This window comes from Diaporthe citri (genome assembly GCF_014595645.1).
Source record: "Diaporthe citri strain NFHF-8-4 chromosome Unknown scaffold_1, whole genome shotgun sequence".
Taxonomy (NCBI): domain Eukaryota; kingdom Fungi; phylum Ascomycota; class Sordariomycetes; order Diaporthales; family Diaporthaceae; genus Diaporthe; species Diaporthe citri.
In genome coordinates, this window is record NW_025064846.1 from 4,088,140 (window position 1) to 4,109,771 (window position 21,632).

Below are 21,632 nucleotides of genomic sequence, written 5' to 3' on the forward strand. Positions count from 1 at the left end.
CTCTCTGTACCTAGAACTGATGCGGATACCTCGGTCGACATCACTGGCAATGCCACGTCCAGCATGCTGATTCTGAAGCCACGTTCATCTTGCGCAATCCAAGAAACTCACGCCTCCCCGGCCCTCGATTTGTTGTTGTGTATGCTGCTGTTGTTATGGAGACATCCACCGCCAAAAGAACGGCAAAAAGATCATCCAACGCGCAAGTCCCTCCTTCTCCACCCGCTCCTTGCCACTCAAGACAGGCCTCTCATCTAACGTGACAGCCACATGATACAGATGCTCTCGTTGCCGCAAGCAGAAGATCAAGTGCTCGGGGCTGCAGCCCTGTGAGGGCTGTAGGAAACGCAAGGTTCCTTGCAATTTCGACGACAACGAGACAAAGGTTGTCGTGTCTAGAGCGTACATGCGCCCCCCTTCCAGAATGCCAGCCTCTTGCGACCTTGGGCGTGCTGAGAGAGGTCTTCCAGATATCTCCTGGACCTACAACGGAGAAGTGGTCGATTAGAGCACAACCACCCACCGTCACCGCCCCCAGCCGAGGGATGTCTGCCCCCCGGACCGTCCGCATGTCCCGCTGCCGAGGGCAGCGTGTCAGCCCTGTCTGTCTCAGGCCACGGCGATGATGGAGCGTTTGAAGATGGTTTGTCAACCCCAGACACATTGAACGATGTTCTTGGTCCAAAGGCTGACGTGTTTCATCGGCGGCCATGCAGGCAATTCACAGAGCAACCTAGACGATGTCGCACGTGGTGCCTTATCCGAGGATCAGGGACTGAACCAGACGGGCATCACGAACCCACTGGCTGCTTCACCGTCAACGTTCATGTCCACATCAGACGGAAGAACCTGTTTGTTTCTGCTCTACTTGTGCTGTGTCCCTTTTCTGTCACGCTGACTGACATTGCTGCAATAGTTTACCTCGGCACGACATCAAACTGGTCCTTCACTGGCAAGCTCCTGCAGATGGCCTACGAGTATTTGCATCAAGCTCCCCTGCCACCAAGCATGGTGCTTTTCGACGGCAGCGCCTACGACCTGGGGTGGAATAGTAGGGAGGGCCTCTTTGGCTCCAGCTCAGGATCGGATTCGAGCAAGGACAACCCGCCGCTGGCCTTGCCGAGCCTCGATTACTCTGAATATCTCATCAACGCGGTCAAATTCCACTGTGGTCAAATATTTCACCTGTTCGACGATAACGACTTCCACCAGCGTCTTCAGCAATTCTATGCCGAACACGACCGCAATGTCGCCCGCGAAAAGGCAGGATTGTGGTATATACATTTCCTCCTCATCCTGGCCTTCGGGAAGATATTCGTCATGAAAAAGCCCGTTGGGAAACGCCCATGCGGGGCAGAGTTTTTCCTCAAAGCCATGCAGATCCTCCCGCCCGCACATATCCTCTGCCACGATCCGGTCGTCGCAACCGAGATGCTGTGTTGCATAGCACTTTATCTTCAGTCTGTTGACCACCGTAATGCCGCACATTTATTTGTAAGTCCTTGCCCATGCCCCCTCCCTCTGGTCGCTGCAAAGCTGACAGGTACATCAGATCGGCCAAGCTATGCGTACTGCTCTCGCTTACGGCATGCACACAGATATGCCGGTGGTCCACCTCGGAGAGCCCCATGTACAAAGGTGTCGGAAAATTTGGTGGACGGTGTACATATTGGATCGGCAAATGACAAGCTTGATGGGACTGCCCCAGTCCATCCAAGACGGCGACGTCCACTGCCGGCTACCAGTATATCAAGGCTCGCCCCAACGAACAGCCTCTCTCGACCTTCACATCAAGCTGGCCCGCTTGATTGCCGAGGTCAACAACAGTAAGGCCCCCCATTCCACAGCACAGCTCGGCTTGGTCGTCTTGCTCTGGTGCCTTGACCTGAATGACGGACTGACGTGACTACTTCATTCCAGCTGTTTACGGCGTGAATGGCAGGCCCAACAAGAATTTTCTAATCAGCACCAAGGCGGCTTTGGAAAACATAGCAGTCCTAGCTAGCGAGCTTACACAGGCTCTCCCGTTGAGGCTGGACCAGTCTGGCGATGGAGTGTCGAGGATGTCGGCCTCGCTTCATCTTCTCTACCATCAGGTATGAAACATCCTCGACCTTGCCCCCGCCCAAATCAGCACGGCGTAACTGACCGGCGTATCTGCATCTACACAGTGTATCGTGCTGGCAACACGGCCCCTGGTCTTCTGCTGCCTGAAAATAAGGCTTGAGTCGCCGGAGGGCTCGAAGCCCTCCAGACCAGATCGGTTCGGCACCGTGCTTCAAGTGTGTATGGAGGCTGCTCAGCAAATAATTATAATTCTCGAGAGCCTGCATGCCCAGGGCCTCCTCGGTAAGCATGGGCTCACGTTGACCTACCAAGCTGTCACCAAGGCCAAGTACTCACGCGACTCACAGAAACATTTCTTTCGCTGGACCTCGACCCTCTCTACGTATCGTCTACAGTTCTCCTTGTCGGAGCAGCTGTTGACAAGAGTCTCCTGGTAGACCGTGATCGTTGGGTACGGAGGTGCCTCGCATTGCTCGAAGACAACGAATCAAGCGGGAACCTGATCGCCAGCTGGCGAAAGTCAGAGATCCAACGGCTAGACGAGATGCTGGTTGCGATCTCAGATGAAACCAGGATCAAGCCGCCATCATCAGTTGGTTCTGCTCCCGCCGAAAACCTCGGAGGCCCCTCGTTTCAGGGCAACGTCTTCCATCCAGAGGCGGTCAATCATCCTCTCAGCAACCCAAGCTTTCTGCACATGCCGCAACCGGGTCCCTTCGACGTGCCCAGTACCACCATCGGAGGCGGTGATGACCTGTGGGCGGAGCACATACTAGCAATTGCTAGTTCTATCCAGGATGAGGATGCTGAATGGATAGATCGTGCCATAGTGGACAATAGTATATGGTAGGAACTAGACATTGACGCCATATGCTACCCAGGAACAAGCTATGCTGCCTATAATAGGGCATCTACAGGTGTGCGAAAGTGAGAACCATGCGATCACAGCTTGCTCTCCCGTCCTGCCCTCTTGATGTCCTTAAACTCGGTTGTCGTGCCAACCCTCCAGCTCACAGCGCTGCCCCAGTCTCCTCCCTTGGGCGTCTCCTTCCACCGCCACCGTGCGTTGTTCTGGCCGTTCGGCGACGCCAGCAACTCGGTGATCCACTTACCGACGATGGGGAACATCTTGAAGCCGTGGCCCGAGTCGCCCGAGAGCAGGACGACGGAGCTCGACGAGCCGGGGACGTAGTCGACGATAAAGTCCGAGTCGGCGGTGTCGGCGAACCAGCACAGCGACTTCTGGACGAAAGGCCGGTCCGCGAGCGCGGGCAGGGTCTGGCGCAGCAGCTCGCGCAGCTTGGCCTCGTCCTCGGCGGGCAGGAAGCCGGTGCTGGCGTCGCGCTGGGCGGGGGGCAGCGAGACCCCCGTGGCGCGGTCGGTGTTGACGATGCCCGCGCCCATGGGGCACAGCTTGAGCAGGTTCGTGGCCGGGTCCGGCTCGAAGAAGAAGCCCAGGTCGCGCGCGTAGACGACGGGGATCCCGCGCAGGGCCGCGCTCTCCTCGGGCGTCAGCTGGATGTGCGCGACCGCCCACGACTTGGCGTGCACGAAGCCGCCCGCGCCCGAGACGAGCCGGGACGCCACGGCCCCCGCGGCCACGATGACCAGCGCGGCGGCGTGGAACCGCCCGTCCCTCGTCCGCACGCCCGTGGCCCGCCCGCCCTCGTACACGATCTCCTCGACGGCGCCGGTGGTGCGCCCCAGCACGAAACGCACGCCCCGCTTCTGCGTGGCCCGGTGCACCGCCCTCAGGGCGTCCGCCGAGTGCGTGTACCCGTCGTACCGGTTCAGGTAGCCCTTCCACCCGGGGAGCGAGCCCTCGAGCTGCCAGGTCGAGTCCTGGATGTCCCTCCGCGAGTCGAGCGGCACGACGAACCGGGAAACCTCCGGGTGCCTCTCCGCGGCGCCTCGGAAGCGGTTCAGCGTGTCGACCGCCTTCTGCTCCGCCTTTCCCGAGGCGCAGTGCAGAAATCCCACCCTGTGGAAGTACGGCGCGAAGAGTGGTTTCTTCCAGGCCTCTGCAGCTTCCTAGGTGGCGATACATGTTTAGCACGAAGAAGTCAGGAATATTTCCACGGGGGCTTGGGTTGTGTTTTGCTTTTGGAGGAGAAGGAGAAAGCAAGTTACTCACTATGGTCAGATCGGTGTACCACGGGTCCTCATATTCAACACGCATGATCTTGTTGAGATCGTTGGCGGCCGAATATCTTGACGGTACCTCGTCATCCTGCTCAAGGACCGTGATATTTGAGTAGCCATCTTGCGAAAGATGGAGAGCTGTTGACAGGCCAAAAGCCCCCGCACCGACGATGATGATTTGGTCCTGCTTCGAAACACCCATGTTCAGGTATTTGTTGCCGTATGTGGTCTTGGTGTAGTTATATGAAGGCAATTCTACAGACACTCAAAGAAAGAAAACACTTTGTCTACTAGCACTCTGTGTGCCGTGCAAGAGACGGTGGAACAATGTATAAGTGAAGTCAAGATCTGAGGCTTGGTGAAGCACACTATGTAATATTACAGTGCCACGACAGAGTGAAGTCGTGCCGATTCGTTGAAGATAACAGCTTCATCCTCGTCATCCGTGACCATCGTCAACACATGATCGCGGGCCGCTCTGCCGTGGCCGGAGACCGGTGGAACCCGCTGCCCCCCCATCCCCCACCCCCGCGGTCGGATGCGTTAACAACCTAGACTGATAACCGCCTCGGGATGGCTTCCGAGATGCGATAAAGCGGGTGGGCGTTATCGGCCCGCGAATACCCACGAGCGAGGAAATGCCCACATCGACTCTAATACGGAGTCAGCCGTGATAGACTGCGGAAGCAACTGGACATGTGATGCTTTCCTCCGACTGTAAGCAGTGCTGGCTATGGACAGTCTTCTTCGTCCCGGTCCTCTGCGGCAAGCACGAAGAAGCCGCAGCTGCATGTGTGAGGCTTGTCTTTCACCAGCAGCATGGACCAACATCCAAAGGACGGTCACACGGGAGGCCATGGCGAAATCTGCTTCCGTCGTCACCTAGTGGCGGACACAACAGCGGCGGTAACATCAGCAGCTATCATAGCCCCAATCATCACAGCTACAGACAGGTCAGCCGATGTGGAATCTGCATGCAATACAAACTCGTAGACTGACACTTCCGATAGGTCTGTGGTTGAGAGCGTATCAACATCAAGTCCGCTGCTGAGGACTCTGGCCAAGAACCTTCTCTGTCCGTTCACGCACCCGCGGCGCTTCTTCGCGACCAAGCCCGTGTTTGTGGTGTGGACTCTGTACGCAGCCACGTATCTCACGGCCAACGTGACAGAGACGGTGTCTGACAAGTACTTCGCCATCGAGAAGGCCCTGACTGGCACCATCGTCTCCACGGCCGTCTTCATAGTCAACACGCCCCTCGGCGTCTGGAAGGACGTCCGCTTCTCCCAGCTCTTCAGCGCGCCCCAGGAGCCGGAGCCAAAGACGGCCAGGATCTCGCGCGCCGCAGCGTCGGCGCAGACAGGGGCCGGGAGCCCCAAGACCATCTCTCCCCAGGCAGCCGCGCCCAGGAAGATGCCCACCTCCGCGACGGCGGCCTTCCTCATGCGCGACATCATCACCGTCTTCGGCTCCTTCGCCCTCGCGCCCCAGGTGTCGGCCATCATCCCGGACTCGCTCGCCCGCACCGCGCAGGCCAAGGCGTCGGCCTCCCAGCTGCTCGTCCCCGCGCTGACGCAGGTCGTGGCCACGCCCGTGCACCTCCTCGCGCTCGACATCTACGGCCGGCCGGGGCGCTTCGGGTTCGTCAGCCGGGCCGGCAAGGCGCGCGAGAAGCTTGCCTCGACCACGGTCATGCGTGCGTTCCGGCTCGTCCCGGCGTTCGGGTTTGGGGTCATCTTTAATAACCACGTGCGCTCCTCTCTTAGGGCTGGTGGTGCTGGAGAGGGGATGGGACGTTGAAGGGCAGGCTTAGTTGAGTGATGCCTGGCTTATCCAGGAGATTCAGGGGTGACGGGTAGTGACTAGGAATGAGTCTGCTACAGAGCCATGACATGTCTTTTCTTGATGGCATTGGGCTGATTTCGGCCTGTGGTCGCCAATTGCATGACAGCCTTTCAATGTATTCACGAGGCGAATGTGGAGGGTAGACGGGTTGCAATTAAGGAGTTATGTGCATTGGCATAACTTGGGTACAGCAGCAATTATAGATGTTAGATGATCCAAGAATGCTACGGCACTGATAAACCATAACAGTACGACTTAAGATTGGTTCAGTCTCTCATCATCTTGAATGCGCTATCGGCCTCTATGGCTAGGCCATATTTTCATGCGCTCTTTCTTCTACCGGTGCAACACAAATCCTCCAAAAGTTGGTAATTGCATGCTTACGATATGCTGCACACAAGGGTACGATGACACTATCTCTAAACTCGTTACATGGATAGACCAGTACAGTGTACGATGAATATAGGAGCCATATTAGTGCGTCTGGGTCGGCACGCTCTCCGTGTTTGCAACTCCCTCCGGGTTGGTCTCCATGGCGCCGGTCTCTGGCGGACGGTCCCACTGGGTCTCCATGCTCGCGCCGCCAAGTTCGCGCAAGTTCCTTGGATACCTGACCGCATGGTTGGCTCTCACCGGCTGGAAAGCTCTGCACTGAGGTGTATAAATGGCGTGGAAGACTCCGTTCCTGTTTCGCAGGCAGCTAATGAATCCCACGACAGCAAATTCCACATTGGCCGCTGCACATTAACAGTACTTGAGAAGTGTACGATTACCATTAATTGATGCCCACTGAGCTGGTGCTGCTCGGCCTAAAGGGATAATTCACTTTGTCGTTCTTCATCGTGGGCTCTCACATAATCACCTTGCATAGATCGGGTGCGCGCGTTGCAATTATGGGATGATTTAACACGACAAAATCATACATCAATTCGTGCGTATGCCTACTCATTACTGGGGTACTTGAATCCAGTCTGCGGGAAGAATTCCTCCTTGATCAGGCGCGGGCTGGTGAAGCGCAACAAAGAATTCGAGCTGCCAGCCTTGTCGTTTGTCCCACTCGCCCTGCTGCCACCGAAAGACTGCTGGCCGATGAGAGCCGCAGTGGTCTTGCAGTCTGCGAGGTGTGTCTTGTTAGCATCTTTGGCTGACATCTTTTTAAGAGAAAAGGCCACTTTGGTGAATCACTTGACTTACTCAGATACAGGTTGCCGGCCGAGTACCTCAGGGTGTCCTCCGCCTCCCTCAGGGCACCGCGGTCGTTGGCGAACACAGCACCGGTCAGCGCGAAGCCGCCGCCGCTCTTGTCGACCTGCTCCAGGATGGAGCTCCACTTGTCGTCGGGGTAGACGTGGATGGCCAGCACGGGGCCGAAGATCTCCTCGTCGAACAGCCGGTGCGTCGGCGAGTCCGCGAGGTAGATGGTGGGCTCGACGTAGTAGCCCACCGAGTCGTCGTACTTGCCGCCGGCCAGGAGCTTCAGCGAGGGGTCCTTGTTGCTGGCGTCGATGACGGACTTGATCTTGTCGAAGGACCGGCGGTGGATGACGGGGCCCATGAAGGCGGACAGGTCCTTGTCGGGGCTGCCGATGGTGATTTCCTTGACCTTGGCCTGGATGCCGTCGAGGAACTCCTTGGACCGTGACTGAGGGAGGTAGAGACGGGACGTGGCTGAGCACTTCTGGCCCTGGTATTCGAAGGAGCCGCGGATGGTGTGGTAGACGGCGCTGGAGATGTCGGCTGACGGGTGGATAAGGGTGAAGTTCTTGCCGCTCGTCTCACCGACAACCCGGGGGAAGTCCCGGTACTGCCTCTTGCCGATACCCTCGCCGATCTTGGCGTAGATGGAGCGGAAGACATCAGAGGAGCCGACAAAGTTCAGGCCGGAGAACTCCCGGTGAGAAAGCACGGTGGATGTTATTTCCTCAGCATCACCAGGGACGAACTGGATCACATCTGGGGGCAAGCCGGCCTCCAGGAGGATCTTGTAGACAATGGTGCTGGCGTAGATGTTGGACGCTGAGGGCTTCCAGAGCACAACGTTGCCCATCAACGCGGGCCCGGAGACCAAGTTGCCACCAATAGCGGTGAAGTTGAAAGGCGAGATGGCATAGACGAAACCCTCCAGTGGTCGGTAGTCCAGCCGAGTCCACATGCCCGGGGTTCCACGATCGTGCTGTCTCTCAAGCAACTCAGCAGCATAGTTGCAGTTGAGTCGGAAGAAGTCGGCCAGCTCGGCAGCGGCATCGACCTCTCCCTGCCAGATGTTCTTGCCCTGGCCGAGCATGGTGGCCGCAATGAGCTCATACCGGTACTTGGTAGAGACGAGCTCAGCGGCCCTGAGGAAGATGGCGGCCCGGTCGACAAATGGCGTCTGCTCCCATGACTTCTTGGCCTTCAGCGCCGACTCAATGGCGTTGGAGACCTGCTGTTTGGTTGCCAGGGGAAAGCTGGTAAATGTGGTGGCATGCTCGCTGGGGAGCGGCTGGCTCTCTGATGCAGACTCTGCCTGGACTTTGCCATTGATGAAGATCTCGCTTTTCAGCGGGATCTGAGACCTGAGCCTGGCCACCGTCTCCTCGAGCTGCTTGCGCTCAGGAGAACCTTTCCTGTACTCGGGCTATGCAACTGTGTCAGAGAGCATTCAAAGTGTTTTTCCTCTTCAAGGTGGATGAAGACCTACGTTTGGCTCGTTCCGCGCATCCGGCAGCCTGAATGGCACGGTTGTCTTCCCTCGGCTTGCAGCTACGCCCCGGAGGACGTTGCGCGCTGGAAGTCTTGCCAGCCGGCTTGGTGCTGCTAATCTGTTCATCTTCCACTTCTATGTGTGCCGAAAGTGAGACCGGGTAGTCAGTGGTGCTACTCCTCCGCCCAACCAGGTGGCTATGGAAGCGGCGTTAATGTAGAAGTGTGACTGATGTATTAGGAGACGGCCCTCAGACCGAGCTACGTCCGCCGGAGGTTTGCTTTAACTCTAGTTTTACGTCACATCCCGCAGTCGGAGACGAGCCGGCAGATTATATCAGTCTGCTATCTCGAAAATGGTAGTCTTGTGTGGTGGTACTAAATCAGTAAAACGGAGTGGCGGTTCCCCGGCGATAGACCCGAGCCGTGAGCTGTTCTGTTTAGATGAATGGATTATGCAGCTATCAGGTCGCCTCCATCGGCTGACCCACCCGCGTGTCATACATGTCGGAGAGGGTTCCGGTCATGCATATTGACACGCATTAGCGTTAGGCACTGGGACGGCCCATCCGATGATGCATAGTGCGCTGTTTCCAGCCAGAATCGAGATACTCGGTTTTGCCGAGGAGATATCGGGGTTCTGGAGCACGATGTCGGTAGATGATGGCAGTACCACGGGTGGTAATTAATATTCTGAGTAGCGAACACCGATGAGCAAGTAGTCAAAATGACTGCGATGTGTCCAGGTGGATATAGTATTATTGGGCGCCATGCAGTTGTCTAGTCTTCCGTAGAAACCAGCCGAGCCTATCTGTCGTGTGAGCCCATCATCGAGGGAGGAAGCAGCAAATAACCGCGCCATGGTCGCAAGTGTCCCCCCGGGAGGCGTTTGGTGCCCCGCCGTCACCTTTTTCAACCCAGACACAGACGAGCTAGATCTGGAAGCACAGTCCAAATACTATTCATATCTCTCCAAGACGGGACTGGCTGGTCTGGTCATCCTCGGCACAAATGCGGAAGCCTTTTTGTTGACGCGCGAGGAGCGCAAGACACTCATCGCCGCCGCCCGCAAGGCGATTGGCCCTGAGTTCCCCATTATGGCGGGCGTCGGGGCACACGCGACCAAGCAGGTGGTCGAGCACATCGACGATGCCGCACAGGCTGGCGCCAACTGCGTCCTGGTGCTGCCGCCCGCCTATTTTGGCAAGGCCACAACGCCAGTTGTCATCGAGAAATTCTACGCCGACATATCCAAACGCAGCAAGCTACCTATTATCATTTACAACTTCCCCGGGGTCTGCAACGGTGTCGACCTCTCGTCAGACATCATCACCAGGCTTGCCCAGAAGCACGACAACATCGTCGGGGTCAAGCTTACCTGCGGATCCGTGGCCAAGATCACGCGCCTCGCGGCTTCTCTGCCCAATTTCGCGACTTTTGGTGGCCAGTCCGACTTCCTCATCGGCGGGCTCAGCTCCGGCTCAGTCGGCTGCATCGCGGCGTTTGCAAACGTCTTCCCCAAAACAATCGTCAGGATATTCGAACTCTACCGCCAAGGGAAGTACGACGAGGCGTTGAGGATCCACCAGAAGGCCGCGCTGGCGGAGCAGCAGATCAAGGACGGCATTGGCGCGACAAAGTACGCGGCTGCCATCCGCAGTGCGACTTACGCCGGAATCAAGGACGCGGAGAGGAGATTACAGCCAAGGACGCCGTATACCCCAGTAGCGGAGGCGACCAAGGCGGCGGTTCGAAAAGGGACCGAGGAGTGCGCGAGGATCGAAGAGAGCTTACCTCTCCGTGGATCTGGACGTTTTGGGAATACTTTTAGTCGACTGTAGGATAATGGCTCTCTATGTAGACAGCATGTGAACAGTCAATACTCTTAAAAACATGGACCATTCTTCAGCGAAATGCGATTGCCATTCGTCACTCGAGTCTTTGGGCCTGTTTCTTGAATTGTAGGATTTGTTACTGTCAAAGTCCTGGTGTATGTGCAGATCTAATGTCTCGTGTCGTTCACGTGAGGATCCTTCCCCATAAGTCGAGCAATTGTGACGGCTTCACGGAGACCCCGGCCAACGTGACCTCGAACCCCTGCTTCCTCGAGCACCATTAAACCCCCAATCGTGCAGCCCTCAGGGGAGGTACCTTGATCCCTGAGGATACTCGGGTGGATTCCGCTCTGCAAGAGGGTAGCGGTCCCAAGCATTGACTGCACGATAATGTCTGTAGCCTCTTTCCTCGGCACGCCCACAGCAACCGAAGAGTCTATCAATGCGTCGACAATCACGGCGAAGAATGCTGGCGTGGATCCGCCGACCGCGGTGAATGCATCCAGGAGTCGCGGGGGCAGGTGCACCGCCTTGCCTGTATGGTTGAATATTGAGTCCGTGATCTCAAGGTACTCAGGAGGCAGGCTCGGATCGGGCGTCTCCACTGCAGTTATGGACTGGCCTACAGTAGCCGCGATGTTGGGCAATGCGCGCACGACATGGGCCCTCGATTCCCCGGCGGTGGCACCATCAGGGAGTGCAGCCTCGAGCTCCTGTCTGGTCCAGCCTGCAACGATGCTTATGAACAGCTTTCCTTTGAGAGAGATGCTCTCAAGCCCGGACTGTGTCAACAGCTGGCGGACGTCTGCAGGGTCTGCTCCCACCAAAACCACGTCAGAGTCCTTGACTGCGTTCGCATTGTCATTCCGCGAGATTCTCAGACGGCCCTCGGGAACCCCGGTGAACTTTTCACGCAGTCGCTTCTCAGACTGCTCACTCCGGACACAGGCAATGAACCGGTTGATCTTGAGTGAATCTCCCTCCTTCCCAGATGCCTCAATTAGGCTTGTCAGGATAGCTGTTCCCAGGTTCCCTATGCGCCACACACATTAGTAAAATTTCAGCCGTAGCATGTGTTGGGGAGGGGCCCAACATACCACAGCCCAGGATGCACAGAGACGACATCTTGGAGTCACGGGAGAGTAATAGCAGGCTTGGGTGACGTAAGTGAGGGAAATACGAAACCAGGAGGCGGAGGAGAGACAGGGGGGAGAATGATCACGGGTTGAGCATAGAATACGCTCTTGCACATCGTCGTATGCACCTTGACGTCTACGTTGCCGACTTTTGACCTTGCCGATGCATGAGTTAGACAACCCCGGCTCAGATGCATGCAAAGACCCCTATCTGCGCCGTGTTTCCACATCCGGTAATACTCTAAACTGCGGGTGTCTTATCTTGGCGGGAAAGCCGATCCTCGTGAGGCCCATCCGGTGCCGCATCGGAAGCCCACCCGATGCTGTTGACCCACACCCCGCTCACGGCACTCGACTTCCGGTGGGTCGGCTCCGATAAGAACATGGTCAAGTGATCAAGTGACACGCGGATGAGACGTCAGACAAGGCAAGCTCGGCTTGAAGCGGTCTTGGGTCGGTGGGTATTGCTTGTTCGTGGTGAAATCATTTGACGATGAATGCTATGGGAACTACCAGCCCAGTAAGAAGATCATGATCCAATCCTGAGTCTCCTCCACGCCTCAGACTTGAGTGCCGTGTACTCGTCAGTCGTCCGCATCACCGCGTCGCGGTTCTCGACGGCTCTCCGCAGCAGATATGCCACGCACTCGCCCATGCTGCCCCACGTAGAGCACTTGTAGACCTCGGGGCCGGAACTGGGCCCGGTCCTCTCGGCAAGCAGCGAGAAGCTCACCTCGTCCGACATCCCATGCAGCTGGCCGTATCCCACAGGCACGGTGGGGAGGCCCTGCCTCGTCCGCTCCTGGTGCAGCTTGTGGGCCCCGAGGACGCTCTCCCTGTTGTGGCTGGCCAGGAAGAGGTTCACCGAGGGGAACGGCTTGCCGCCCTCGGCTCCAAACTCGCCAATGTGCTGCTTGATGGCGCCGCTGGCGATGCCGTTGTACGCATCATCGGTGTCCTGCTTGCAGTCGTGGATCAAGGAACGGTCGTCTGAGAGGATATAAGCGCCGCGCACCAGCTTGAGGCCGAGCGTGAAGCCATCCCTGCCGGCGGCCTCGAGGTGGCTGGCGAGCACGTCCGGCGTGCGCTTCAGGTAGGCTTGGTAGGTGTTGTAGACGACGGCAGAACCATCACGGTTGAACTTGCGCATGGCGTCAAGTGTGGCCGCGGAGATGCCCTTCTGGAAATGCTGAGACTCGGCGTCGACGATGACTCTGATCGAACGTGCCTTGCTGTTGGAGCAGATTTCGTTCAGGGCATCGGTAAACTGTTGTGGTGCTGGCTGACCGGTGGCGAAGGCTTCAGTGACACTGGGGCCTGCTCCGCTCAATCTGAGGTGCAAAGTTAGCCAATTATTTCTGGTGGTATGAGATGTACAACAGACCATGTTGCGGAAATTTGTCTGGCACGGTCCAGAGATACAGAAAGGCCAATCCAACTTACTTGAGTGCAAGATAGTCCCCGTTCTCGATCAGCTTCATGGTCTCGAGTGTTCCATTCCGCCACTCGTCGATATGCTTGCAGAACACAGTGGATTGAGCCACACCCTTGGGTTCGGAAACACCTTGTATGCCTGACCGGTCAGATTTGTGGTCGAAGACTGTCTCGCGAGCATATGTGAGAATGACACCGCTGAACCCGAGATCCTTGAGACGGCGGACACATTGTCTTGTCTCCCATGGCGTCTCGCCCGCACAAAACTGGTTGTAGAATGTTCTCTTGAGTATTCCATGAATTAGGGGATTCTTGTCGACATTGAGGAGGTAGCCTTCCTGGCTGTGAGAGGAATGATAGTATCTTGAGGCAAGGTATGAGGAGTGCCTTCTTGGATGAGACCCCCGCTATGAACAAGGACCTCAGTAGGTTGCCATTGGGCAAGGCCGCCAGGGGCGGGCGACTAGAGGGCCGGCGGGGGAGCCGCGATTATATGAGAAGCAGATCGTAAAGATCCAAAGAAGCGGTTGACTTTTTTCATAGCAATGTCTAAGTCGATTTGGAGGCGAGTGATCGTCTTCTCAGCAGAGCAGGGGAATCTACAGCAGAGAAGATGTTACTCATGGTCGTCCAGCTGTCGAGGACAACACGGGGACGACAAACACAACTTAATAGCTCCTAGTTTGCGTTACGCTTTAGTTTCGGATGGGAGACGGTAGTAGCGATCCGCCTTGCACTTACACACCATTGGTCAATGATGCCGATATCGTCAAGCGCCCGGAGCCAGATGCGATGATAAACATCACCTGGACAACTTCCGGCAGCGCATCACATGCACAAGCCCGTTCACGGCCCTGGCCACGTCTATCTTGCATGATCGTAATGGCACCGCAGATACCAAGTCCAGTCCCAGACATGCACGTTGCACCTATCAGGTCGCCAAGTTTCCCCCTCGCCTCCTTCGCCCTATCACGGACGATACCGTCCGGTGGCGATAAGGCTGATTATATAAGTGGCCAACGGGAGGCCATCCGATCTCAGCCAAGATACAAGTAGCAGACCGCAGCCTGCGTTAAGGCGGCCCACCCCGGCCTACCCCAGGTTCCATTGGATTGGGTCTGGGGTGTACATAGATTAGGACGCGGGACGAGAACTGCGGCTTAGCCGATGCACAATGTCGGGCTCATTTCCGTCCCCCGGGTGGTTATAGATTGGCGGAGCCAGGTAGCATTCTAGATTCCACTATTTAATCCATTTTTGAGTTTTTTGTTACACAATCGATCTCGTGTCGTACCCGCAGTTTCCACCCTTTGATTCTCAAGTCCAATTCTCTGACCTCCATGGTCACGCGCAGGAATTAGCCGCCCTCGTTACACCGCCCTCCATGTCTGTCTCCAAGTACAGCTCAGACGTAGGTGTGGGGATGGATTCCGACAGGAAAAGCGAAGATAACGGCAAGAGCCTCGCATTGACCCAGACGCACGGGAGTGTGCACGTGGGCAATGTTGTCAACTCCGATCCGGACCAGCTCAAGCGACACCTGGGGAACCGACAGATTCAGTTGATTGCCATTGGTGGCTCCATCGGAACGGCAACCTTTGTCAGCATCTCGACCGGTCTCGCTGCCGGAGGCCCTGGCAGCCTCTTCCTCGCCTATACTTTCTATGCCTGTGTGATGGGTCTCGTAAACAACTGCATGGCTGAGATGGCCAGTTTCCAGCCAGTCACCGGAGCCTTCATCCGGATGGCCGGCAAGTGGGTTGACGAGTCCTTTGGGTTTCTGGCCGGCTGGAACTTCTACATCTACGAAGCCATTCTGATCCCTTTCGAACTCTCGGCCTTGACCTTGGTCCTGTCCTTCTGGCGTGATGACATACCGGTGGCTGCTGTGATTTCCGTCGGAATCGTGCTATATTTGTTAGTCTGCTCCACAAGCTGCGAGCCTCTGTGAGGGTTTTACTAATTAACCACGCACAGCTTGATAAATGTCTTCGCGGTTGAGTGGTATGGGGAGTGCGAATTCTGGCTGGCAACCGGCAAAATCTCCTTGCTTGCTATCCTCTTCTGCTTCACCTTTGTCACCATGGTCGGCGGCAATCCGAAGCACGATGCATATGGCTTCAGATACTGGCAAAACCCTGGCGCATTTGCCGAGCACATCACGACTGGTGACCTGGGCCGTTTTCAAGGCTTCTTGGGTTCCTTGTGGAGCGCCGTTTTCACAATTGTGGGACCCGAATATGTCGCCATGGTGGCTGGTGAAACCAAGCTGCCCCGACGACACCTCAAGGCCGCCTTCAAGACGGCGTATATCCGCTTCGGACTATTCTTCATTGGCAGTGCCTTGTGTGTGGGAATTGTGGTCGCGTACAACGACAAGACTCTGGTCTCCATTCTCTCCGGTGAAGGCTCAGGTACTGGAACTGCTGCCGCGTCGCCGTACGTTATCGCGATGAACAACCTTGGCATTGGCGTTCTGCCTCACATCACCAACGCGCTGCTGGTGACCAGCATTTTCTCGGCTGGAAACGCTTACACCTACTGCGGCGCCCGGAGTCTTTACGGGCTCGCCCTTGACGGACAAGCACCCAAGTTTCTCCGCAAGTGCACCAAGTCTGGTGCACCTGTCTACGCACTGGGCGTCACCATGATCTTCCCCTGCCTTGCATTCCTCAACCTGTCTAGCAGTACCTCCCAGGTGCTGAGCTGGTTCGTCAACCTCGTCACAGGCGCACAGGTCATCAACTACATCACAATCTGTACGACGTACCTGTTCTTCTACAGGGCCTGCCGCGTGCAAGGGCTCGATCGGTCACGTCTTCCCTACTATGGGAGATTCCAGCCTTACTGCGGATGGATTGGACTGGTCATCATGACTACCATTGTGTGCGTGTATGGCTACAGCGTGTTTCTCCCCGGCCGCTGGGACATCAAAAACTTCTTCACCTACTACTTGATGGTTCTCGTCGCACCTGCCCTCTACTTTGGGTGGAAGTTGACGCACCGCACCAAGATCATCAAGCCCGAAGAGGCAGATCTCGTCTGGGTTGCGCCAGCCATCGACGCGTATGAGGCCAGCTACGAGGAAGATGCTCCTGGCTTTTGGGTTGAGATTGCACAGATTTTCGGTTTCTACAAGAAGCCTAAGAACAAAGAGCAAGCCTAGATGAGTGGTTATTGAATAGTAGTGGAACCGGGCAGGAGATAAAATACAAAGTGTCCATAGTGTTCGTGATAGGTAGAATGCGTCAGGACTATCGGGTCGTAAATACATCAAATGTTGTCGTATCCATGCCTTTCGTAAACCACCACAGCTTAAAGTATCGATATCTCACCGTCTCATCGTCGAGAATATCTGGATCTTCGTTCGAGAAGCCGTACAAGTTGGACCAAGATCTCGGGACCGGGAAAATTGGCGTGCGACCGGCTCCTTACGAGGCCTCTGCACGTCATCTAACAGGGTAGGAACAAAGCTCCGCGGGTACATAGCTTCCTATGGGAATGTCAACAGTAGATCGAAGAGGACAATGGAATTGAACTAGCATGATTCTGTCAAAGGCGACGGATGTATTGCCTTGGGTGTTCGGAAGTGACGAGTTGGTTCTGTAGGCGAATTTTCGATAATGAATGCGAGCCCTTGACTCGGTCGCTTCTAAGCATTTTACGAGACTTTGCTGTGAAGGTTTATCAAGCACGGTGGTAATTCTATGAAAGGAAATTCGGGAGACTAAACATCCGCCCCGCTTTCAGGATGCTGTCAAAGTTCGGAACTCCCGTAGTGTAATTCAGGTCGGCTTCCTTCTTTAGGCCAAAGCCCCTCGATCACTCTGCCTGAGCCGTCGGGCAATTTGGAGCTGGACTTAGGACATTCCCTTCCAATCACGAGGTGGCTTGCCAGTCTTTCCTAGGGTGGTTTTAACAGGTCTAACAGTGGCGAAGAACTCCGGACAAGTCGAACCTGAGACGCGATGTACCTAAATCTCATTTTGGTTCCGTGCCTTCCCGATTATTTAGCTGGGTAGAAACAGGATCTAACTAAGTGCTAGTCTTGTACGACCTTGCACCCCTATAAATGGCGTTGTGTATCCTTCTACATTTGCTTTCTGCACGCCAGACCCTCTTCCCCTCCCATTGGCAACGCAGACCAGAACCTTATTGACGTACTTCGATTACTGTGCAGGTCTTGGTGTATGCAGTAAGCCGTCTTGCAGGTACCAAATGCGGTCACGTACGGCACCATGACGACAAAACAATGCTCACCGAGATTCTTTTCTTGAACAGGTGCAATGTGGGGGACAAGCAATTGTGCAACACAGTTAGCGGCTTGAGAAAGTTCACTCTCCCGGTCTTATCATGCTTGAAAAGCTAAGCATCGCACCAAATTAGTGAGGCCATGGAATGAGGCTTTTTCCTACGAACTTGTGGTGGTCTGGCTGAGCCTCGAACCAGGTCGCTCCGGGAGTTTTTCTCGCCCTCGTTGCGCCCCAAGACATCGGGCCGTTAACTTTGGTCATGAAAGTTTGGCAAGGCCACGACAAGCTTGTGATATCTGCCGGCTCTTGGTATGATCAGATCAGCGTATCACGGGGTGGGTGGCGTTCCTGGGCGAGGTGGATGAGGGTGCGGTCGAATGGAGCATGTTGGTTCCAAGGCCACTATCGCGAGGGACAAGTCGCCAAGGGGGCCTTGGCTCTTGGAACATAAATCCTTCGACTCGTGACGCTTGAACACGGTTCCCCCAACGAAGCCACTTTGGACTTGATGAAGCTTACAATAATGTGTCTCTGGCGACAAAGCTCTCCGGGGTGCGTTTGTCCTGAGAATTACGTCGGCGGCTTGAGAATTTCAAAATTTTGCGATGCTCTGCAGGCGAGAGTCTCGTGTAAACAAAGTTTCCCGGTCAACTTGGCGTTCCTGACGCAAACGCTCAATCTTAACAAGGGCAAGGTTCCCAGCCAGTTTGGCTATCTTAGTGATGGATGGTGTGCAGGAGCCAAGAGTATTATAGTACTCTTCCCCAGACTTTTGAAGGAGGCGACCGGAAGCTAAGGGGGGGAAATCGGACAGATCAACCCCCAGAGCTCTAGCTCCCCCGGATTCCAAACATCAGCCCTTGCGCCTAGAGTCGTGGCACCCCAGATGAGCCAACTTGTCGGACCACTCTCGTCGAATAGACTCTGCCTGGATCGTGGTGACTGGTCCCCCTGGCGCTTGGCTTGAGGGGTTGCACGCTCGGGGTGTAGAGCACCCAGATGGCGGAAGACACTCATGAATGACACAAAGATTTCCAAGCTGTCTGACCGCCTGGACAAGGTCGTTGGTGGATGCGTTCCAAAGTTGGGGGGCCGTATAATGATTAATATAAAGCTGGGTGATAATCCTGTTGCCGCCAGGCGTTGGGATCGCAAGCCTCCCACCTCACCCGGATCTTCTTCCCCTGCCTAGGTACCTCGTCTTACATTTGTCCCAGCAGACATGTCCACCCCCGAGACCAAGAATGATTCAGCCAGCGAGAAGCCTGACGTCGTCCATCAGGACGATGCCCTCTTCCGGACCGTCAGTGAAGCTGGGCCGGAAAAGCCGATCCCTCGGGTAGGCAAGGTCGACTATTCCGGAGCCTACGAGAAGACCGACCCGAAGGAGATCGCCTTGGTGAAGAAGCTGGACAAATGGATTATGCCCATGCTATGGTGTGAGTATTCTAACAGTCCAACCGCTTCAGCTGAACAAAGGACCGGGTTACTCATACTCGCTCAGCAATGTACTGGCTCAATTATCTTGACCGGAACGCCATCGCTCTGGCTCGCTTGAACGACCTCGAGGAAGACCTTAACCTTTCGAGTACCCGTAAGTCCTCGTATCATCACAGCCGTATTCCGAGTATAATCTGAACATCGCTTGCAGAATACCAGACTTGCGTAAGCATCCTGTTTGTGGGCTACATTTTGGGTCAGATCCCGTCCAACATGTTCATAAATCGAACCCGACCAAGTCGTTACATGGTGAGTCGGTACTCGTTGAGATTTGGGTCACAGTAGCTGACTGTCCTCTTGAATGAAGGGAATCATGATGATGTTGTGGGCAACCGTTAGCGCCCTCACTGCTCTTTCCAAGGATTTCGTCGGCCTTCTTCTCACCCGCTTCTTCCTGGGTGTCACCGAGGCTCCTTATTACCCAGGCGCAGTATATATCCTTTCCGTGTTCTACAACAGGAAAGAGATCGCCACCCGCATCGCGATTCTATACACAGGCAACGTCCTTGCGACAGCCTTCGCGGGCCTTATTGCCGCCGGTGTCTTTCATGGTATGGACAACGCCATGGGCCTCGCAGGCTGGCAGTGGCTGTTTATCCTGCAGGGAGCAGTAACTTTTGTCATGTTAGTTTACATCTTTCCTGAACCTCGAATCCATTCAAGGGTCCTTAAACTTGACTTACTAATATTACTCTGCAAACAGTGCTCTTGTCGGCTATTTCGTTCTGCCGGATTTCCCACTCACGACGAAGTGGCTGACCCCCGAGGAGCGTCAACTGGCTTATAACCGTATGGAACTGGACACGGTTCAGAACAAGGGCGAGACGGGTACTCTGGCTGGTCTCAAGCAGGCTGCTCGTGATCCTCTGGTTTGGGTGTTTGCAGCAATGGCGCATATGCATCTAGCGGCCAACGGATTCAAGAACTTCGTAAGTCACCTTCTTCCCGAACAAGGCCTGGTTCTGCTAACTAATCTCTTTTACACATAGTTCCCAACCGTCGTCGAGACCCTGGGCCTCGGCGAAACTGTTACTCTTGTTCTCACCTGCCCGCCTTACCTGATCGCCGGCGCGGTCACAGTCCTGCTCTCTTGGTCATCTGGCCGCTATAACGAGCGAACATGGCATATCACCGTTTCAAAGACTGTGGCAATCATTGGTTTTGTTGCCGCGGCTGCTACACTCAACATGGCAGGTCGTTATGTAGCCATGGTTATATTCACGATCGGAACCTATGGAGTCAACAGTCTCATCCTTGGCTGGTGCGGCAGTGTCTGTGGACGTAAGTGTCATTTGATCATACTTGAGTGCCCTTTCCTCCTCTCCTCTCTTAGTCGTCTTTTTTTGCTAGCACTGCAAAACACAGGCCTGTCGCGGAATGAGCATATGCTAACTTCCTTTGCAGAAACAAAAGAGAAGAAGAGCGCGTCCATCGCGATCGTCACGACAATCATGAATGCAAGCTTTATTTGGACTCCCTACCTGTGGCCTAAGAGCGACGAACCTCGGTATGCTATTGCGATGGGGGCTAGCGCAGGCTTCAGTTTGGCGACTTTCCTATTAGCTTGGTTGGCCAAATTCATGCTGGTGCGAAGGAACAATAAGCTTCGTCAGTCAAACAACGAGACAACCACCTTCTATGTGTACTGATGTACCGTTGGCAACGGGGGGGGGGGGCATTTTCAAAAGAACACACGGCTGCGATCACAACCTCAACAACCCGTTGCTCTTAGCCAAATAGATAGCAGCACCAAGGACAGATCAAAAGAGGTCTTTATGGTCAAGAGGGCCCAGAAAACTTTGGCTCGGCAGCTGTACAATAGGTTTAGTCTCATTTGGCAATAGGTGCTAGCAATCCGTACTTGATGGCCATGACAGGGTTCAAAGGCATTGAACCAAATATTCTTCATAATTTTGGCAGGTTTAATGGCAAAAATCCAAATGGGTAAGTGCTCGTTCCAATTCCTACTGCTCGTCCTACCTTGGATGTGGCTCAAGCAATGCCACCAGGCTACTAACTAGAAACCAGGGCTGTGTTTTCTCTTTATGGTGGCTGAGAATTAAATGGCCGGTTTCTTAGTTTTGAGTCACATGCTTAAATATTGTAGGTTGTCTCTGTTGAAAAGAGTTCCAAAGGTCGACGCTAGAGGATGCGATGGCCAGTCTCTGTTGCGTGACTATTTGCCCGGCTCTTAGTCGCCCACTAGCGGTGGTTCAGTCTGAGAGATTTCTAGACTATACAATTGAAAGATATTCACAGCTTCATATAAAATGCACCTTTTGAAGGAAACATGCCGATTCAGACACAACCATCTGTTCGTCACAATTCAAATCCAAACTCTTTCAACTTCAGCAGAAATCATCTTATTGCAACACGATATCACAACATTGCAACGATTCTTATTTCAAAAGACAACAAGAAATATCAGCAACATTTCCCATCCATAATGCAGTCCATCAGGGTCTTCCTGAGCCGTGTCTTCTTCGGCGAGACAGGCGCAGGCAAACCAGTGATGATGAACCGGCTCCAAGCTTCCATTCAACCTACCAAATCATCGGACACCTTCCACATCGATCCCAAATATAAGGACACTTGGTCGCGAGGACCAGATCTGCTCTGGTTGCATAACACCCAAGACAAGCAAAGGGAGATGTTGAAGGCCAAAATCGAGAGGAATTTCCCTGCTCCGGGAACATACACGTCATACATTGACCTTCCCGAGGGTCAAGTCCACTTTT

At 55.0% G+C, this 21,632-nt stretch overlaps 9 protein-coding genes across 9 annotated transcripts; 5 read left to right on the forward strand and 4 right to left on the reverse strand.

The window, feature by feature from the left end:
• Window positions 1-670: 670 nt before the first annotated feature.
• On the forward strand, window positions 671-2,917 carry INS49_001120 (uncharacterized protein; the record flags this gene model as incomplete). The annotated part of the gene is made up of 6 exons (XM_043161953.1): window positions 671-851; window positions 917-1,494; window positions 1,553-1,826; window positions 1,921-2,096; window positions 2,172-2,349; window positions 2,415-2,917. 6 exons carry the CDS (start codon window positions 671-673, stop codon window positions 2,915-2,917), a joined length of 1,890 nt encoding a protein of 629 aa, XP_043030459.1.
• Window positions 2,918-3,009: 92 nt separating this feature from the next.
• On the reverse strand, window positions 3,010-4,411 carry INS49_001121 (uncharacterized protein; the record flags this gene model as incomplete). Its single annotated transcript, XM_043161954.1, has 2 exons — window positions 3,010-4,098; window positions 4,202-4,411. The coding sequence occupies 2 exons, from the start codon at window positions 4,409-4,411 to the stop codon at window positions 3,010-3,012; spliced, it is 1,299 nt and encodes a 432-aa protein (XP_043030460.1).
• Window positions 4,412-5,028: 617 nt separating this feature from the next.
• Window positions 5,029-6,022, forward strand: INS49_001122 (uncharacterized protein; the record flags this gene model as incomplete). Its single annotated transcript, XM_043161955.1, has 4 exons — window positions 5,029-5,086; window positions 5,153-5,162; window positions 5,220-5,905; window positions 5,976-6,022. The coding sequence occupies 4 exons, from the start codon at window positions 5,029-5,031 to the stop codon at window positions 6,020-6,022; spliced, it is 801 nt and encodes a 266-aa protein (XP_043030461.1).
• Window positions 6,023-6,528: 506 nt separating this feature from the next.
• On the reverse strand, window positions 6,529-8,863 carry INS49_001123 (uncharacterized protein; the record flags this gene model as incomplete). Its single annotated transcript, XM_043161956.1, has 4 exons — window positions 6,529-6,739; window positions 7,000-7,168; window positions 7,249-8,671; window positions 8,735-8,863. 4 exons carry the CDS (start codon window positions 8,861-8,863, stop codon window positions 6,529-6,531), a joined length of 1,932 nt encoding a protein of 643 aa, XP_043030462.1.
• A 733-nt stretch (window positions 8,864-9,596) lies between these two features.
• INS49_001124 (uncharacterized protein) lies at window positions 9,597-10,577 on the forward strand (the record flags this gene model as incomplete). Its single annotated transcript, XM_043161957.1, has 1 exon — window positions 9,597-10,577. One exon carries the CDS (start codon window positions 9,597-9,599, stop codon window positions 10,575-10,577), a length of 981 nt encoding a protein of 326 aa, XP_043030463.1.
• Window positions 10,578-10,738: 161 nt separating this feature from the next.
• On the reverse strand, window positions 10,739-11,696 carry INS49_001125 (uncharacterized protein; the record flags this gene model as incomplete). Its single annotated transcript, XM_043161958.1, has 2 exons — window positions 10,739-11,604; window positions 11,669-11,696. 2 exons carry the CDS (start codon window positions 11,694-11,696, stop codon window positions 10,739-10,741), a joined length of 894 nt encoding a protein of 297 aa, XP_043030464.1.
• Window positions 11,697-12,236: 540 nt separating this feature from the next.
• Window positions 12,237-14,016, reverse strand: INS49_001126 (uncharacterized protein; the record flags this gene model as incomplete). Its single annotated transcript, XM_043161959.1, has 4 exons — window positions 12,237-13,038; window positions 13,151-13,483; window positions 13,563-13,604; window positions 13,883-14,016. The coding sequence occupies 4 exons, from the start codon at window positions 14,014-14,016 to the stop codon at window positions 12,237-12,239; spliced, it is 1,311 nt and encodes a 436-aa protein (XP_043030465.1).
• Window positions 14,017-14,525: 509 nt separating this feature from the next.
• INS49_001127 (uncharacterized protein) lies at window positions 14,526-16,307 on the forward strand (the record flags this gene model as incomplete). Its single annotated transcript, XM_043161960.1, has 2 exons — window positions 14,526-15,058; window positions 15,119-16,307. The coding sequence occupies 2 exons, from the start codon at window positions 14,526-14,528 to the stop codon at window positions 16,305-16,307; spliced, it is 1,722 nt and encodes a 573-aa protein (XP_043030466.1).
• A 2,309-nt stretch (window positions 16,308-18,616) lies between these two features.
• INS49_001128 (uncharacterized protein) lies at window positions 18,617-20,543 on the forward strand (the record flags this gene model as incomplete). The annotated part of the gene is made up of 7 exons (XM_043161961.1): window positions 18,617-18,833; window positions 18,899-18,988; window positions 19,046-19,143; window positions 19,202-19,518; window positions 19,598-19,823; window positions 19,884-20,175; window positions 20,299-20,543. 7 exons carry the CDS (start codon window positions 18,617-18,619, stop codon window positions 20,541-20,543), a joined length of 1,485 nt encoding a protein of 494 aa, XP_043030467.1.
• Window positions 20,544-21,632: the final 1,089 nt, after the last annotated feature.